The sequence below is a fragment of the Ursus americanus genome, chromosome 25 (genome assembly GCF_024610735.1).
Source record: "Ursus americanus isolate L20-20 chromosome 25, mUrsAme1.1.p, whole genome shotgun sequence".
In the NCBI taxonomy this organism is placed as follows: domain Eukaryota; kingdom Metazoa; phylum Chordata; class Mammalia; order Carnivora; family Ursidae; genus Ursus; species Ursus americanus.
In genome coordinates this window covers 12,466,787-12,486,160 of record NC_142151.1, presented here as the reverse complement: position 1 = coordinate 12,486,160, position 19,374 = coordinate 12,466,787, and the positions used below count along the sequence as shown (strand labels likewise).

The 19,374-nt window shown below is 38.2% G+C and overlaps 1 protein-coding gene, 1 long non-coding RNA gene and 1 pseudogene across 4 annotated transcripts in view; 1 reads left to right on the top strand and 2 right to left on the bottom strand.

Moving 5' to 3' along the window:
• LOC148107778 (uncharacterized) overlaps positions 1 to 19,374 on the bottom strand; it is a 43,128-nt gene that overhangs the window by 18,011 nt on the left and 5,743 nt on the right. The window lies entirely within an intron of this gene.
• SMIM10L1 (small integral membrane protein 10 like 1) lies at positions 368 to 11,994 on the bottom strand. 2 transcript variants are annotated; one of them, XR_015721602.1, is made up of 2 exons: positions 11,000 to 11,994; positions 368 to 2,237 (listed from the first exon to the last, which is right to left on the bottom strand). XR_015721602.1 is itself a non-coding variant. In XM_045781390.2 (1 exon), exon 1 carries the CDS (start codon positions 11,799 to 11,801, stop codon positions 11,595 to 11,597), a length of 207 nt encoding a protein of 68 aa, XP_045637346.1. In that variant the 5' UTR covers positions 11,802 to 11,994; the 3' UTR covers positions 4,155 to 11,594. The 2 variants fall into 2 exon arrangements, 1 of the variants encoding a protein (XP_045637346.1); XM_045781390.2 differs by lacking the exon at positions 368 to 2,237 and having other exon boundaries at positions 4,155 to 11,994.
• LOC123781717 (taste receptor type 2 member 42-like) lies at positions 2,401 to 3,341 on the top strand (annotated as a pseudogene).

Below are 19,374 nucleotides of genomic sequence, written 5' to 3'. Positions count from 1 at the left end.
TCGCAGCTTAAAGGTCTAATTTTTTGTGTGTGTGTGAAAAAGCTTTTCATTGTCATTAGAGGTCTTGTTGATAACATGGGGATGAGATGTTGGAAAATAATATTCACAGGGCAAAATAAAATAAACTGGAAATGCATGCTTATAATGTTAATCTTAATTTGAAATCCCAAATCATAAACATTTTTGATGTATCTTGACACTTATTAATTTTGCTAAATTCTAGGATATGCAATATTATTTTCAGAGTGGCCGATACTGATATTTCCACCATGCTATGTAATAGAATTAAAAATACAAAAATTATTCCATAATTTAAAATCACACTTGTTGCTACTATAAAAAGATCATAATTACATTTTGAGAATGATTATGCTTGTGTTTGTGCACATATATTTTGTTGCAATCTGATTACAAGAGTTTTTAGAGAAACAAATAGAAAACAGGTCAATAAGGAAGGCATTGAAAGCAAAATTTATAATAACACCGTATGTTTAGTGTAAATGTTGGATCATATGTATATGGTGCTGTTTTGACTAGAATAATCTACATCTAGATAAGGTAATGACAAATTGTAAATAAGGTAACTGGTAGGAAAGTTTATTATAAAATTTTGAATATGATGGTATAGATTACATCATACAGATGCTATGCAGGTATGTACAATGGAATTCTTTATAAATAAAGACTTCTTAGGGTTTAGATGTATTCTTTAGGTTGTGTTAAAGAAACAGAAAGTTGTAACTGATTGATGATAGTGGGCCTTGACTCCCCTTTGCTGGCCTCCAGGCATCCTGTTAAAGCCTGTCTCCTAACACAGCTGCACCTCGGCTCTGGTGGGGAAGAGTCTGTGGGGGCCCACACAAGTAGTGAGGGCCCAGGTGAGAGCCTTGGGCATTGGTAATCCAAAGCATCACTACTGATAGTCTGAGAACAACAGGAAACAGGTCATTTTTAACCAGAGTCACAACTGGCTGAATGGGGAATGCATTGTCGGAGGGCAAGTGGGCAAAATTCCTGTCTTATGCCTGGAGAATCTTCATAGATTTGCAGCTTGTGGGTATAAAGGTTTTTGACTGAGTTTAGAAGGAACTTTAAGGCATATATCAAGGAGTTCTCAGTGAGTGCCAACAATATATCCCAGACCAATTAAGTCAGAATCCCTGTTGTTGGCTCACAGGCATCAATATATATTATTAATATATTAATAATTAATTAATAATAATGTGTATGTACATACACACACATATACACATACCTAAAGTTCTCTAGATAAGAAAGATAACCTTGCGGTCAAGGTTGAAAGATCATTGTATTGAAGTTACCTGTTTGTCAAAACAAAAAACCAAACTGTATTTTACTGTAACTTAATTTTTGATGAGACAAAGGCTTTAACCAAAAGTAGAATTAATGAAAAGGAGAACCTCCCTGCCACTCCCCCACTCGTCCGTTGTTTTTTTCCTACCATATTTTTTTCTTACTATTTTTTCCCTCTCAGCTGACAAGAGCTTATTTAGAATCAAATAGGCAGTAACTTATTGAGAACAAAGCTCAAAAATCCAGAGTAGAGTAATAGCTCAAATAGGTCTGATTTTGGTGCCTTGGCATACGCTTTTTTATCATTCTGGAAAATGATTTCCATTTGTATCTATTTCTTCAAGAAACCCAAAGAAGCTTCAAGATCCAAGCTAGTTGTCACTCTCCTTATAAAACCAGGATGAACTATTGACTGTAGATTTTGTAACACACCCCTCTGAGTTGCAGTTACATTGCAGTCAAACTTTTGTCACATTGAATAGTCATAATTTACTTAATGTTGCTTTTTCTAATACTCTGAGAGCTCCTTAATGTTGCTTCTCTTTATTATACTTACTTCGTCTACAATAGTATCTGAACTATTATGGATTTTATTGAATGGAATACACGAATACTGTCTGTATTGGAGAGATTTATTTTTAGACAATTCTATTAAAATTAAGAAGCCTGGATCCAAATGGTATTTTCAGGTGAAAAGGAATGTGCAAATCAGTGTAAAGAAATCTGTCTCATATTTGCATGTTTGCATGTTGGACTTTATTCTTCCGGATGTCCTCACGAGTGGAAAACTGCTGTCCATGCCAATGATGAGTGGGGACATTTACTGTTTAGTCTGGAAATCAGACGCTGATTGGAAGTTATGTTAAAGTTTTTCATTTAAATCTGTGGGACTGGATCTCCTTGCGTATACTTCAGACCTACAGCTGGAATAAAAGAGAAGGATATTTTGGGAAGGTAAGTGAGACGGTATCTGAGCATTTTTCATATAGAAGTGAGGAGTATCAGACTGGATTTTATTCTACAACATTTTGACAGCCAAAAAATCAGCGAGACGTAGGACTAACTTTCTGGATTCTTTCTACAGAAATGCCATCTGGAGTTGAAAATGCTTTTCTGATGGCGGCAACAGAATTCATAACTGGAATGTTGGGGAACAGTTTCATTGTACTAGTTAACTGCATTGACTGGGTGAAGATTCAAAAGCTCTCATCAGCTGACTGCATCCTCACCAGCCTGGCTCTCTCCAGAATCGTTCTTCTTTGTACAGTACTATTTGATTAGTATTTTACGGTGTTTTGGGCACATCTTTATGCCACTGACAAACTAGCAAAATTCATTAATATTTTTTTGGACACTGAGCAATCATCTAGCTATCTGGTTTGCCACCTGTCTAAGTGTTTTCTACTTCTTTAAAATAGCCAATTTCTCCCACCCCTGTTTCACCTGGCTGAGGTGGAGACTTACCAGAGTGCTACTTGTACTTCCACTGGGGTCTTTATTCTTATTGTTTTGCAACTTTGAATTATCAGATATATTTACTAATTTCTGGGTTAATGTCTATCGAGGATATAAAAGAAACTCAACTTGGTCTCTAGATGTAAGTAAAACTCTGTATTTTAACAGCTTGATTGTTTTCAGTTTCATCTACTTAATCCCCTTTCTTCTGTCGCTGGCCTCACTGCTCCTTTTCTTTCTTTCCCTGATGAGAGAGACACACCAGGAATATGCAACTGAACTCCGGCTCTAGGGACTTCAGCACAGAGGCCCACAAAAGGGCCATAAAAATGGTGATGTCTTTCCTTCTCCTCTCCACGGTTCATTTTTCTTTCCTCCTAATAACAGGTTGGACTTTCCTTTTACTGCATAATTCTCAGGTCAATTTTGTTATCATATTATTATCGACTCTTTTTCCTTCAGGCCACTCATTTATTCTGATTTTGGGAAACAGCAAGTTGAGAAAAACTGCTTTAGGATTACTGTGGCATCTTAATAGCCACCTGAAAATGGTGAAACCTTTAGCTTCATAGACTTTTCCAGAATTTTCTATATCCCAAGAGAATTAAATTAATGAAGAGACATTGAAGATCCATTTTAAACTTTGTTTTTCTCACTATTACTATTATTCTCACTAGATACTATTAAACATCACAGACTTTCCCCAGAATGACCTATAAACTTAAAAAGCAAGCCTCATTCATTATAACACTTGCTAGTAGCAAGAATATATTTGAGACATATAAAATATGTAATGCAACATGTATTAATTTTATATGTGCTGGCAAATATTTATTATATTCCCATGTGAGAAAAATGATTATTTAGAAATGGAAATCCCTTCCGAGTTGAAGTAGGTGGAATATTTGTACAATATTAAGTTAAAAATAAATTAAGGAATAAAAATGCTGGAAGTGCATCATCCCATAAGAACAGACATAACTTTTAATACAAAGGAACAGACTCATTATGAATCCAAGCTAGAATAGACACTACCTTTGTTGAATAAGAGAAAAATCAACTTAGCTTATAAAAAGAAACTGAATAATTATTCCTAAGTCTATACTTTATAAGGATCAAAATCGCACTTAGATACTGAGTTTGTGTGGGGTGTGCGTCTGTATGTAAGGATTATATGAAGGCTGGTATCCCTTGTCAGAGAAGACAAACACAATCAACTCAGCAGGGATAAGAACAGAAAGTTTGAAGGAGAATATTGTGTATTTGTATAAATTTTAAACATGTTTGTGTGTATATATAGTGCTGGGTTGATGTTTGTAATAAAATAATTGAAATGAGATCAAAGTAGCTGAAAATGTACACAATCTTAAGGCCAGCAGGTGGCAAAATTGTGCTTGTTTTTTTTTTTTTTTTAAAGATTTTATTTATTTATTCAACAGAGATAGAGACAGCCAGCAAGAGAGGGAACACAAGCAGGGGGAGTGGGAGAGGAAGAAGCAGACTCATAGCAGAGGAGCCTGATGTGGGGCTCGATCCCATAACGCCAGGATCACGCCCTGAGCTGAAGGCAGACGCTTAACCGCTGTGCCACCTAGGCGCCCCCAAAATTGTGCTTGTTAATGATATTGCAATTTTGAATAAAAGTGTGTTATCTAGTAATTTTTAGAAATTATAATTTAAACATATTGAACTATCAATAATGAAGAAATTGTTGTAGGGTTTTAAATTACCATAATTTTTCAATTGTAGAAGCAAACAAAAGACAAAAACAAGATAATAAATGTTGAAACATATGTGGGTTGTAAGTTAATTTTGATGGTGCACTAGGTCAAGTCTGATGCTGGGAATATAAAAACCATAAGGGCTTTGTCAAGTGTACTCTTCCCCCAGGGAACTGTGCTATGGGGTGCTCTGATGATGATGAGGGTACATGAACATACCCACCCACAAAAAGATTTAGATTTTTTTAACTTCACTCATTATGTTGGACACTATATAAGAAATTTCCTGGGGGCAGGAATTGGATGAAGGTGATCAAAAGATACAAACTTCCAGTTATAGGAAAAATACATCCTAGGGATGTAATGTACAACATGGCGACTATGATTAACACCTGCTGTACGGTAAACTTGAAAGTTGCGAAGAGAGTGGATCCTAAAAGCTCTTGAAAGTTGCTGAGAATGGATCCTAAAAGTTCTCATCACAAGGAAAAATAGTTGGTTTTTTTTTTTTGTATCTATAGAAGATCGTGGATGTCAATGAACTTATTGTGGTAGTCATTCTGCAGTATATGTAAATCAAGTTATTATGGTGTGCAGTTTAAGCTTACACAGTGCTGTCTGTCAATTATATCTCAATAAAACTGAAAGAATTTCCTAATAATTGTCACTGGGATTATCTTACTTTGGGAAAGGTGGAATTCTAATCATACTAGCTATTATTTATATTCAGATACTGAGGATAATTTCGTTTGGAACACAACCTTTTTAGTAAGAAATTAGATTATTTTATACTTATTAGAAACAAGCATATTTAGTTTTAGTTTTTAGATTTCCACGTGTCAACTTTTAATGACCAAGATTAAAAAAAAATGTAAACAACCATGCACAGCCCTTGCTTCTTAGGAGTGGGATTTAGCAGTAAATGTCTAATTAGGATTAAGTTTTCACTTCTCATGTACTAATGTTGGAGATGAAGCTCTAGGAAGCAGGGGCCTATTCCTGGTAAGCAGCACAGAAAATGACCACTAAAAGATGAGCACTCGGTTACAGACTGGGCAGTAGCTACTGATGTACTGCCTTCTCCCTATTAAAACGATATTTTGAGATTAAGGTCCATACCTCCCTTTCCATAACAAGAGCCTGTATTAGAGACTCCAGCCACGATCTAAGAAAAGCTACTACTATCACATCTATAGCTAGTTCCATGCAATCTGGAGAGAACTGTATCTTATTCTGGGACCAAGTTATTGGGAAAATAAAATGATTGTCATTGCTTTCTTGCCAATCACTTCCCTCCAAAAGAAACTTTTTAATTGTATTTTTAAGTAATCTCTACACCCAACATGGGGCTTGAACTCAAAACTCTGAGATCAAGAGTCACATGTTCTACCGACTGAGTCAGCCAGATGCCCCAAAGAGAAACTTTTTATAGTCTTGATGTAAAAAAATTCATTTTTTCCCCGGTTTGCCCAAATCTGAGACCAGGAGAGTTGCAAATAACCTGTTTTTAATGCCAAAGAGACTTTTGACTGAGCCCTTGCCCTTGGCCTAGTGCTTGGCCAAGACCCTTGCCCAAGCTAAGATAGTGTAGTGTTCAAGCCATATTGTTTTGAACTTTACTGAAGGAAAAGGTCCCAATGGAATTACGCATGTATCAATACAGATTTCAGGGCTGACATTGTTCAATTTCTGATGGTTTAGCTATTTTGTCCGCTGTTCTGGATTGAACTTCATGTGTTCTAAGCCAGGGACTTCCTTAACTGGAGTACAGAAACAAGGGGACCATCTTTAAAACCTGTAATGCCACAGTCCACTCACCTGTGACACTGATTAATGCTTTTTGTAGAAACCTATGCCACGTGCTAGATTACTCTCAGACTAAATCTTCATTTAAAAAATTGATCAGATGATTGGTTTGATCAATTCAGAAAAAAGTTATTGAAGGGGTTATTTATTAAAAAAATTACGGTTGCAGATGGGCTATTTTCAATTTTAGCGATTTTGGGAAACACCAACATATATACAGCTTCAGAAGACAAGGGCACACCACGGTACTTCTATTCCTTAGCATGCTTAAACTAGTTTTAAAAATAACTTTCTTTTCCCTTTCATACAGATCTAACCTGACCTCTGAATTTTAAGGCTCCTATTAATTACATTTGACTTCAGTTTGAGATATTTTCAAGTTTTCTTTTTATCAAGTAAAAACTAGTTTCTTGAAAATAGCCCCCTTTTTCAAATAAAGCCTTTTGTTTTGTTTTGTTTATCTGTTGGCCCCACTTCTACTACTGTGCCTATGATTTCAGAGTGAAGACATTCCAGGCACAGTTATTTCATTAGCACTTTTTACCTTTTGGTTGTGACAATTTATTTCTCCTCAATTTGGTTCAGATTAAAAGGTGTATACCCAATCTATTTCATTCAATATATGAACAACCTTCATTTCTCTTTGTTCACTGATGCCCTCTACTACCTTACTGTGACTAAATCCACATACTTGATATTTGAAAGCCATGAAGATGGGCAAAACCGTCTGTCTGCTGCAGATCCCGAATTAGGATAGAACTGCCCTCAGATGTACTGCAACTGAGCTACTAAGATTTCCGTAGTTTCTTCTTATCATTTGTTGTAGGCACTCAGTAATGTCCTTGGCCTTTTGACTGTCTGAAGAGCATCGCTGAGATTTGTATTTTTGTGGAGTGGAGGGGGAAGTGGACTTAGCAGGCTACTGAAGAATTCTTATTAAAATTGCAAGCAAGTTCCCACACTCATGGTAATCCAAGCCACCTGATGTGAATCAATTGAACCCTACTGGAAATTCTATTTATTGCAGGGGTTCCTTTCTTGGTTCACTTGCCTGAAACTTCCAAGTCTGTTCTTCAGACTATTTTCCAGGCTCAGTTTCTGCTCTGTCTCCTTTTTTTTTTTTTTTTTAATGATTTTTTATTTATTTGACAGAGAGAGCGAGAGAGGGAACACAAGCAAGGGGACTGTGAGAGGGAGAAGCAGGCTTCCCGCTGAGCAGGGAGACTGATGGGGGGCTCGATCCCAGGACCCTGGGATCATGACCTGAGCCTAAGGCAGACGCTTAAAGACTGAGCCACCCAGGCGCTCCCACTGTCTCCTTTTGTTCATATATTCCTAAACTTTCCATTCCCACCCCTTTATGTCTCCATGTGCTAAGTCCTATTTTCTTTTTGACTCTATCAAATCTATTAATGCTGCACCAGGAAAAGCCTCCATTAAAATAGGTTTGCAAAACTTTGTAACAGAAAATTTAGGTAAGCCTCCTCAGAGCAGTGATGGATCGTTTCAAAATTCATGATTACCTGATCTCTACTCCTTAGGGGGAAGAAAAGTGTTTCCTTTCCAATCCTAGGGATTAATGTCCTTTTCTCTATCTCCCTCTATCCCCTTCATCCCCACAAACAGGCCAAATGACTTTAGACAACAGAAAGTATAAAACGCTTGAATTTGTATTTACATATCAAATTATATTGAAAGTTTATATTCTAATATATAAAGCCCTCAATTATACTGAAGAAAAAGATATTGCCAACTATGACTCAGGTAATACTTCTGTTTGAAATTTAAGACAAAGGATTATTAAAAAAAACAGGATTATTCAGCATTACCTATACATTAAAAATACTGAATCACTCATTAAAAGTATCTTTAGGGATAAATGAGATTACTATGATCACCATTTCCCTTTTAAACTATAACACAGTCCTGATTCCCAGCATTTTATCAGTTACACTTCATGAATGTGTTTTTTCTTTATTGGTGAGTCTGTTTCTTCATGCTGGAGGGATCTCTGGACCAATCAATATTCATGATGGCCTGAAAAATCTCAAGTTATGGGCAACAAAGTGGATCACCTTACTATCAGGGGCAACTCTATTTCCTTCATTGACTGATGACTATGTGTAGAAAAAACAACTAATTTGGCCCTTATCCAACTATGTTTATTATCTACGTTGCATTAGGCAATTCTCTAAGGCAAGGGATACAGCAATGAACAAAGTCTTTGGCTTCATCGATGTTGCCTGGAAGGATGGTAAGAGGAATAAAACTACTTGCAAGTAAGAATAGTAAGTGGTTTAGTCAGGGCAAAATCTTGTTTTCTCCCTTGAGAGACTTCACTGAGTTATAAACGTGGGAAGAAAATGAGAGACTGGGTATAAGAGCAATTTGAAGAATAAAGGGTAAATCATGGAGCCTTCATTCAGTTGCTACTTCACACTTGCTGATATTATATGGGCTGTAAAATTGGATAGGATACAGTATCTTCCCTCACAGGATATAGCAGGAGGATGTGATATACAGTAACTGCTAAAGTGCCTTGGTTTCTTTAGTGTAACGAAAGGCTAAGCTTAAGAAAAAAAGGTTGAAGGCACATGTTCATGTAGTCACCTGAATAGAGCATCCCAGTCCCTCCCCATTCCACACTAATGGCAGCCACATTCTTTTGTTACAAAGGGACACCAGTACTTCCAGGGAATAGTGATGCTCACCATTTTTAAGTCTCCTGGCATCATGGAATTATTTCACTGATCAAATTACATTGTTGATATTTTAGATGAAAATGTTTTAGTTCTTGCACTCTCACAGCAGTATTTAAGAACCAAGAGAAGAGATTACAGAAAACCGTCTTTTGGGTATTTTAAAAACAAAAACAAAACCCCACATCTGATAACTAATGCACAATTAGGCAAAAATAAGGCAGCCTATCAAAATGGCGTAGGTTGATATTAACACAGCCCTTAGATGGAGTAAAAGAAATTAACTCTAAAACGATCAGGGGAATCTGGGAAAAAAAGAATAAAAAAAAGTGACATCTAAGTTTAGCTTTAAAACACAGGTAGGGTAACAACAGGCAAAAAGGAAAAAAAAAGAAAAGAGTAGAGAAGAAGAAAGCAGAAGAAAGTAGAAAGAGGATGTGCTCAAAAAAAAACTCTAGGAGTTTGCCTGGAAACAAGAAATTAAGGGTAGGAAACACAATTACCCAAAGCCAGACTTGGTGCTAGAGGGGGGTACTTAGTTTAAGAGTATACTTGTTGGTTGGACACAGTCAGTGGAACACAAAACTGCAAACAGTTTACAAATCTTTACCTCTGCAAATAAAGGCGCCTTTTCTCTCTCAAAATCCTTCTGGAGGCTCTGTCCCTGGCCCCTAGGGTCAGTACCTTACAAATCACCTTTAGGACTGAAAAGCTCCACTGGAAAAAACAGGCATTCTATGAATTTTAAGTTTTACTCACATGTTAATGAGATAATCTGTTAGAACAAATACTATTTATTGTGTATATATCAAGCACTAAGGCATGCTTAGTTTTAATTCTCAGACTGACTTTTCAAAGTAGGTATTTTATCTTCTTTTAATAGTTGAGCAAACTGGGTTCTAGGCAGATTAACGGACTCACCTAAAACCACAAGAGTTTGTATTTTAACAGTGATCTGCCTGATTTAAAAACTCAATCCCATTTTATTATGGTGGCTCTTAACCTGTGCTGTATATTTCAACTGCCTGGGGGGAACTTCTAAAAGCGAAACTTATTTGAATTAAGTTTTAATCAGAGAAATACATATACACAATAAAACCAAAATAATACTGTTAGACTGGTAGTGAAACACAGCAATCCTCCATCTTTTTTCTACCCATCTCTGACTTTTTTCTCCAGAGACAACCACTTGTTTCTTATTATAGTTTTTTTAATCTGTTTTTACTTTTTTATTGACCTCTCTATATTAGATCGTCTGATTCTTCCCCATTACACACACTTCTCTCCTCTCCAATCCCCCGATGTTACACAATCATTTCTTGTTGTATTAGTATTCAGTGTTTACATAATTATGACTGACTTTATATGGCTAGTATTATTCACAATTGAAGTATGCAATGTGGTTCTTGAAAAAGTCTGAATTTTCCTGTTTCATAATGGATTTGTTTCCTTAATTTTTAAAGAAGTTGCAGACCAATTCATCCCCAGACTCTGAAAAACTATCAATCCCATCTTTACATTCAAACACACCCAATACTTTGTTTTTCTTTGTGGGACATTCCACCTAACTTTATATCTCTAGGCATTTCTTACTGAATTCATACTGTTCTCCCCTACTCTCCTCCCTCTTTAATAGGATTACGATTTTAGTAACTTAATGGCATACTCCTTGTCATTTACTCTTTAAACAACAAAATGCCTTTTTCCCCATTGACAACAGACTGTGTATCTCTCAACTTCCCACTTTATAAGGACACCATTATCATTCCATTTACTCTTCCCTCCCCGCCTTCAACATCCCAGTACTTCTCCATTATCAAAGCTGATAACATTTCCATTCTACTTTGTAACCACAATTAAATATTATCTCAAAAGATGAAAACCATAATCATTTACATTAATTATTATGATTATTTAAATATTATTCACGAAGTAGCCAAGCTTAGTGCTGTGACTGGATTTCCTTCTCGTTGGCTCCAAGGTCTTGAACTACATGCTACTCACAGGGACACTGAAAAAGAGTCCACTTTCTTAGACTCCAACCCTCTGTTCAAAATCCAGCAGCATTTCACGTTGTTTGGTATTAGAAGGATGCTTTTCCTGTACAGTTGTGCTTTCTGATTGTCATTGTTTTCTCTTGTTGAAGAAATATATTGGCCTTCCACGTTTACGATCTTCAGCTTCTTATTCAATGTCTTGCTTTCAATCCAATATCTCCGAAATTTATGTTTTCTTATTTTAATTTGGACCACAAACTTGCTGTACATTAAAATTTTTCTGGAAACTTTAGTAGCCTTCCTTTTTTATAATGCATCACGTTCGTTTTGTTTTTAAGGATGCAAAGCTTCTTAAATATTGTCGTAGACCTTAACTGAAGTTCTTCGCTGTCCCGGGAAATCGCGTACTTCCTCTCTCTAGCCGGTACCCGCTTTCTGCCACCGCCGGGGCAGCTCGGCTAGGAACGGAGAGCGCAGCCGCAAACAGAGCTGAAGTCCTCTCGCGAGATTCCAGACTTCCGCGCTCGCAGAACCGTTTCGCCGCCAAGCGTCCTGGGAGTCGGCCATATCCTGGCCGGGATGCCGGCAGCCTAATCACGGCACTAAATGTGTACCTGCAAGCGGATGTTGAGGATCACCGAGCCTGCGACGTAGAAGTACGGGAAGTTCATGCGCAGCTGCCAGGCCAGCTCGAAGAAGGCGAGCAGGGTGCGGGAGAGCCCCTTGCAGAAGACTCCGTAGGAGCTGGGGACCCCGGCCGTGCTGGAGGCTTTGAGGGCCAAGGAAGACGGAGCCGCCGCTGTGGCCATGGACCCGGTGTCGCCGTTCCCCCAGTGCTGAGCGCCGAGAGTCACCACAGGCCTCGTGGACCCCCGACCGACGGCGAGGGGCAGGGTGGGGGTGATTACGCAGCCACCAGCCTCATACCTGCGCCTCCCGCTGGCTCCGTTTCCTCCCCAGCGGCGCTCTGGCCACGGCAGCAGCTGGAGCTCCGCCCCTTCCTGTCTGCCGCTGTCACTGGTATTTAGCATTTAGAGTGGTAGGTGTGGAAGGGATTATGCATATTATATGCCACACACGTTGTCTTATATATAGTCAGCCACACAGATATTATTATTTTCACTTTAAAATGAAGAAAGGGAGTTTAGTAAAATTACGTAATTTGAATTTGGCCAGGAGAACACGGTTTGTAAGGGTCAAACTCTAGATTAAAACAGGTTTGCCAGCTATGTGATCTGGGATACTAGCCAGGACTATCACCCTTTGATTTCATAAAATTAACCCTAGTATTAGGGCAAGATGAACTTCTTATAAGCCAGTTCAGGCATAAAGTCTCCGTGTTCATAACATACTATAATTGTAAAGGATCACAATCTCAGGCTATGGATTTTCCTGTGTATTAGGACTCTTTCTATTGCGAGTGACAGAAACCTTTAAGCAAAACAAAATGAAACATTTTGGGGGGGGGAAACATGTTACATGTATATACAATATCATTCCCATCCAGGTAAACCCATGAAAAGTCCAGATTAGGTATGGAAGCTTCTACCATTTCTGCATGGGGATACACCTGTGAAACCTGTGGCTAGACCCCAAACCTTGGAATATTACTAAAATCTCCTCAACCCTGAATAACCTTAGGGTGACATCATAGTGTATCTCCCATAGCTACATACCCTTCTGATGTTTAAGTGATGCACATTTCATTACGTTCTCTGATCTTCATTATAACTTAACCTCTACACTCAGGGATTATTCAGATATGTGATTTATGATCAAGATCCTCAGATTACCTTCTAGTTCTGAAAAAGCATTGTTCACATATCCCACATTTCATCCTGCACTGAATAGCTGTAGTGACTATTTGAAGCACAATTAATGTATCCTAGAGGACCTCTGTTTCTCTGTATCCTGATGATTGGTACAAATAACATGCCATTATGAAATTTATAAAATGTAATTGTGTGTCCCCAGCTAAATTTTTTCTACTTTGCTGTACTAATACCACCCCAGCAACATTGTGTGGACAGCCCTTAGAAGAACTGATTACCAGAGGCCCCTGGGTGGTTTAGTTGTTAAGTGTCTGCCTTCCGCTCAGGTCATGATCCCAGGGTCCTTGGATGGAGCCCTGCATTGGGCTCCCTGCTTGGCAGGAAGCCTGCTTCTCTCTCTCCCACTCCCCCTGCTTGTGTTCCCTCTCTCACTGTCTCTCTGTCAAATAAATAACATCTTAAAAAACAACAAACCCAAACTGATTACCAGTCACTTGAGACAACTTATAAAACAGAATATTTGAGAATATAAAATATTCTGAAGAGTAGTATAAGATGAACGACAACTCTGAGAACCAGGAGAAAATGTGTGATTTTAGTATACAAGTATAATTTACCCTTTCTGAGAACTGAAAAAATAGATCAAGATATTCAGGGTCACTGAAGTCATTAAGTTTGGGGAGCTTCCATTTCCAACTATATAAAACTATGTGTATTCATTCTCCTCTACCCATTCTCTACTACCCCACCCCTTATACCCAGCTCTGGTTAACTCCATGAAAATCCTGTCTTTCATCCTGGGCCCATGGGGAAAATAGCAGTTATCTACCAATGTGGTTAGGTAGATGTCCTGTTTCAATGGTAAGGACTGAGCAAGTAAGAATAGTCATGAAACTCCCTCTCTGCAAAGTCAGTGCCAGGGGCTTCACAGTACCTAATGCTCTTTCGGGAGAAGCTGGGAGTTGGGGGTTCCCTCCTGATTGGTGCTGTGCAGGGGTGAGGCTTATGCTGAAAGTGTGTTTCAGCCTTTCCTACTTGTTTTGATGTGGATATATTCTAAGTTTCCCAGTGTATAGGAGTCCCTCAATTAGCCTGGATTTTTCGTAGAGGGAATTGGTCCATGTGTAGCTGTATATTCGGTATGCTGTGAGAGGAGAGAAATTCAGGAGCATCCTGTTGTCACCATCTTAATGATATTTCAACTCATTTTCCATGGTTGCCCTGGGGGTATTGTGTGTGTGTGTGTGTGTGTGTGTGTGTGTGTGTGTGTGTGTGTTTGGAGTGGACAGTATTTAATTGGGCTAGGTGTGGAGTTTTCACACATTACTTCTCACACTGCAGTGTCTAGAACTTAAGTCATTTAATCACACCTACCTGCAAAGGAGGCTGGGAAATGTCTCATGCATGCTTAGGAAGAAGAAGAAAATAAGAATTTTGGTTTGCCTCACTGTGTCTGCCAGTCTCCATGCCTGTTTTTAAATCACCATATGTACCCCTTTCCCTACTCATAGAACACACTCATACCCCTTCCCTGGGGACACAACTCAAAAGTTCTGTACTTAAGTTCTATCAGTTTAGAATCCAGGAATTTGAATAAGCAGTTCTCTAAATGATTACTGGTTGCAATCCTTCATAGTCTGATGACAAATGAACACAGAAAACACAAGATCGGTGCCTTCCTCCATCCCCCACCTTCAAATGTAAAATGAATGATTAGGGTCAGGCTAGCTGGAAAGAATAAACTCCTTTCATTTGGCAAAGAGAATAGGGGGTCCACAGCTGTCAACTGTCCATAGCAGTGACAAAATCTAGGTAGGTACTGTGAAGCCCCTGGCACTGACTTTGCAGAGACGTTCCTGATTAGTCCCTGTGTCCGGGCTCTGGGAACAACTCCCTTATTCATCATTTTCTGTGGCTCCTGGCTCCACCCTCTGGATGGTCTTCATAATTGTTATCCTCCTTGACTACATCTGAAGTAGATGGTGGGGAAGAAACCCTCCTGAACAAGGTACAAATTTCAAGCCTAATCCCTGATAATACAAATTTGGAAGCCAGTAAGTCATTCAAATATCACAGGTTTCATTGTCATACTCGAGTACAGTTACCACAAATATTTAGGAAGTTTTGTTTATTTGCTTTCAGTCAGATGTCCAGAGACAAAGATTTCCCTTACATAAATGTCTTCTTTAATTAATTAATTAATTAATTAATTAGCTTACCTATCCCATGACTACTTCAACTTCAATAGTACTATCTGGAAGCCACCTGAAATAATGGGATTATGTCTGAAGTTTAAAACCCTTGGTCTGGTCATTTCTACAAGGAATAGTTTCCATGTTTAACTGAAAAATCTTTTTTTTTTTTTTTTTTTAAAGATTTTATTTATTTATTCGACAGAGGGAGACAGCCAGCGAGAGAGGGAACACAAGCAGGGGGAGTGGGAGAGGAAGAAGTAGGCTCATAGCGGAAGAGCCTGATGTGGGACTCGATCCCGTAACACCGGGATCACGCCCTGAGCCGAAGGCAGACGATTAACCGCTGTGCCACCCAGGCGCCCCTTAACTGAAAAATCTTAACGGGCCTTTGTCAGCTAAGGATTTTTCTTCAGTTTTATTACTGTTTGAGACCTAAGAGCTGTGAGATTTTTACAACCATATGAGACCCAAAATTTCTGAACTCTTCTTTTGCGACCCAGTCAATTCATTCCTTTCTCATCTTGTCTTGTAATATGTTGCTAAAAACAACTTCAGCACACCGTTTTAGGTCTTATCAACCACTTCCACTAGGGCTAAGACTAGGTAAACAGGCCTTCCTCAAAGATTTTATATGTAACATTTTAAAAGACTTTGCCACTACATCATGGGAGCCTACATGTTTCCAGCCTCCAAAATCTGTTTCTTCATGATCGAAACGCCTCTAACCGCGCCCACTTTGTGTCACAAATAGGCTGCCCAACAAAGTGATTCATCCATAATATAGACTTAAATTGCTCTTTTCACAGTACTGATGTGTTTGACGACCAGTACTTCTCCATACAGTTACCCGGGAATTAGGATGAGTGAACTTACTGCATCTTTAACATGTGGCTTCCAAGATTGCCTTGGGGTCATCCCCATTCCAGACAGCAGCAAGGAAAAAGGTGTATGGAGGAGTGTTCACGGGAGATGTTTGTTGGGCTGGACCTGTAGATGATGCACATAATTTTCTCTCATATGACATTGTTCAGATTTCAGCCACATTGCCACAACCACCTGCAAGGGAGGCTGGGAAGTGCAGTCTCTCTGTGGCCCAGATGAGGAGAAATGGAATTGAGGACACGAGTGTCGGAGAGGACATAGTACCATTACAATCGAAATAGACAATAAGTTATTGTAAAACAGTTTCTGCCTTTAGAAGCATGGCGTAGCTTGTTTGTGTCACTTTGAAAATTTATACAAGCCCCGTATCCATCTTGACTACCAGCTCTTTTTCTCTATTTCTTCTTAAATTCTAAAGATCTCGAGTTCAAACTAAATGTGCCTATCCACATAAAACCCTAGTTGGTTCTGCACTGTAGCATCCGTAGCTTCCTCGTGTCTATTCCCAGCATACGTTGCTTATAACTTCTGATTTAGCTCTTACAATATTATGCAACTAATTATTTATACTTATTTGCTCTAGAACGTGAGTGTGCTCTTTGAACTATAAATAATTTCATTAAATTATTCCTATAAATCATTGAATCAATAAAAATACTTGATAGAATGAGTAACGATAACTGAATTATATAAAACTTTTTTCTAGCCATTTCTATTCAAAATCTAAATTCATTCAATTCATTCAAATGCATGGCTCAGGGAAGAAGAAAGTAGAACTTATGGGAAAAGAATGTCTCATATTTGCATATTTTCATACCTGACTTCATCCTTTTAAGCATTAGCACAAATGGACATTTTTAGCTGGTGCAAGGATAAGTGGATGTTGATTAGCGTTTACTCTGGAAATTCGATAGTACCTGACAAGTAATAAGAGGGGTATTCATGAAGCTTTGTATCTCTTCCCAGAACTGTTTGGTTTAGCACTGGAAGTACAGTTTCAATAGAGTGAACTATTCTTTTGTGAAGGTCTCTGGGACTATAGCAGAATTGCGGTTGTCCTTTCTGGAAATAGGATGCAAACATCTCTAAGTGGATGTCAACCTGCAAGTGTTTAGCTATGATGCCGTCAGTGAGGCACCACATCAGAAATATTTTCATGAAAATGTGAGTTGGAATGAAGATCTCTTTCTGGTAGTGGCATTCTGGTAGGAATGCAGGGAAATGGGTTCATTGGACTGGCAAACTGCAGTGAATGGGTCAAGAATGGGAAAGTCTCATCAACTGATTTCATCCTTACCAGCTTGGCTATGGTCAGAATCACTCAACAGTGGGTGACACTATTCGATTCATTTCTGGTGGGACTGTCTCCACATCCCTATGCCATTGGTAAACAACTAGCAAAAGCGGTTACTATTCTTTGGGCACTAATCACTGAACTCCCTGGTTTGCTACCTGCCTAACATTTTCTGCTTCTTGAAGGTAGCCAAGTTCTCCCACTTCTTTTTCATCCGGCGGAGGTGGAGAGAGAACAGAATGGGTCTCGTGCTTTTCCTGGGGCCTTTGTTCTTATAGTCTGTTAACTTCTGAATGTAGGATGCCCCTGGTGAGTTGTGGATGAATACCTATGGGATACATGAGAGACTTTGCATTTAGACATACGTGTTTGGTCTTAAAAGGCTTCTACTTCCTAGCTTGACCTATGTTAAGCTTTCTCCCCTTTCTCCTGTCCCTGACCTGTTTGCTCCTTTTATTTCTGTTCTTGGTGAGACACCAAGAACCTACAGCTCAACCGGATGGGCTTGAGGGACTCCAGCAGAGGCCCACACAAGGGCCGTGAAAGTGGTGACGACCTTCCTCCTCCTCACCACCATTTACTTATTTCCACTCCAGTAGCAAGTTGGATCTTCCTTAAGGTACAGAGATAACAATCAGGCCAAGATGCTTGTCATGGTGACTTCAGCTTCCTTTCACTCATACCACTCTCTAGTTTTGGGAAACAGCATGCTAGGAGGGATACCTGAGACTACGGTAGCATCTGAAATTCTGTCTGAGAAAATGAATACATTTAGCTTCATAGATAGAATTTGAAAGAAGTTTCTGTATTCTAAGGGAAAATACCTTAACAGAAGACCTTGTAGGTTCATTTTCAACTTCAACATTTCTTTCATCGGGTCCTTTAGGTGTTGAACAGCACTGAAATTTCCCTTACAACATGCTGTTACCTAATCAATTTACTCAAAGTGATCTGATATAATGTTTGATTAAAAGGGAAATCTCTCTTCTATAATAACACTTTCAGGCAGCAGATTGAGATATGAAGTAGAAAGGTTATAAAACTACATAGTGGAATATTAGTAAATATGTATGTTATTCAATGCAGTATGAAGAAATATATGTAATCACCGTCATAGGAACAGAAAAGAATAAACAAAATTTTTTCAACTTATGATAAATTCACAATTGTAATAAAAAAAGATTATATTATGTGTAATAATAGTTAAATAAATATAAAGGTGTAAACAGTTTGAAGTACTAATTTTGGGAAGGATCTGTAGCAATGGGATTTTTCATACAGTATTCATAGGATTAAAAACTGGGAGAAACAAGTTTGTGCAACAGTATGGCATTTTGTAATGAAGGTGAAGATGCATATCCTGAGACATATTAATTGCAGTCCTATTTATATTCACTAGAGAATGTTTGGTATTTGGGCACCAGGATATATATGCAAAAATGTGCATATTACTATTTTTCTTAATAGCTGAAATTGAGAAGTCATACAAATGTCCATTATGATAAAGTGGATAAATAGGTTATAGCATACTGATACAACTGAATACTATGAAACAGTGCAAATGAACAAATTGGATTTGTAATGTTTTTTAGTTCTTTGTTAGACAAAAAAAGACACAAACATAGATTAGTTCGTAAAGCAGAATACATATTCAGTGTAGTGTTTGGATTTGTGTGTGTATATATAGTGCTCCTTTGACTACTGTAATAAGGTAACCCAGATTTAATCACAGTAGCTAGAAATGCAAATAAGCAGTGGGAGAATTTTGCTTACTAATGATGCTATTAAAGTATGAAAGAAATTTACTGTATGATTCTATAGAGGATATATATGTCTGTATGAAAATGCAATAAAAGCAAAGTAGTGGTTGAGATAACTTTTGTCACAATATTTAGAATGTAGTAAAGGAAAAAAAAATAGGATGTAAATCATTATAAATATGTTGGTTTTAAGTTGTCCTTGATGAAGTGGTAGGTGATGGTGTTCTTTTAGCCTAAGCCCCAATGTTAAGGCCATGGGGATGTGTTGTATGACAGTGAAGTCTGCCACTTAGAAAGCCAGGTGAAGTCACATCTGTCATTTACTGGTTTCCCATTTAGCTGTCATCATCATCATCACGTACCTCATTTAATGATATATACTTGAAATGTTTATGTACATAATTTGGACACTGCCTAAGTAATTTCCTGGAGATTTTCATTTTTTTTTTTTTGGCTTGCACTTCTAATTATTTTTAAAA

Bases quoted from the DNA above. Each gene is read 5' to 3' on its own strand.
- SMIM10L1 (XM_045781390.2), bottom strand. From the start codon at position 11,801: ATGGCCACAGCGGCGGCTCCGTCTTCCTTGGCCCTCAAAGCCTCCAGC.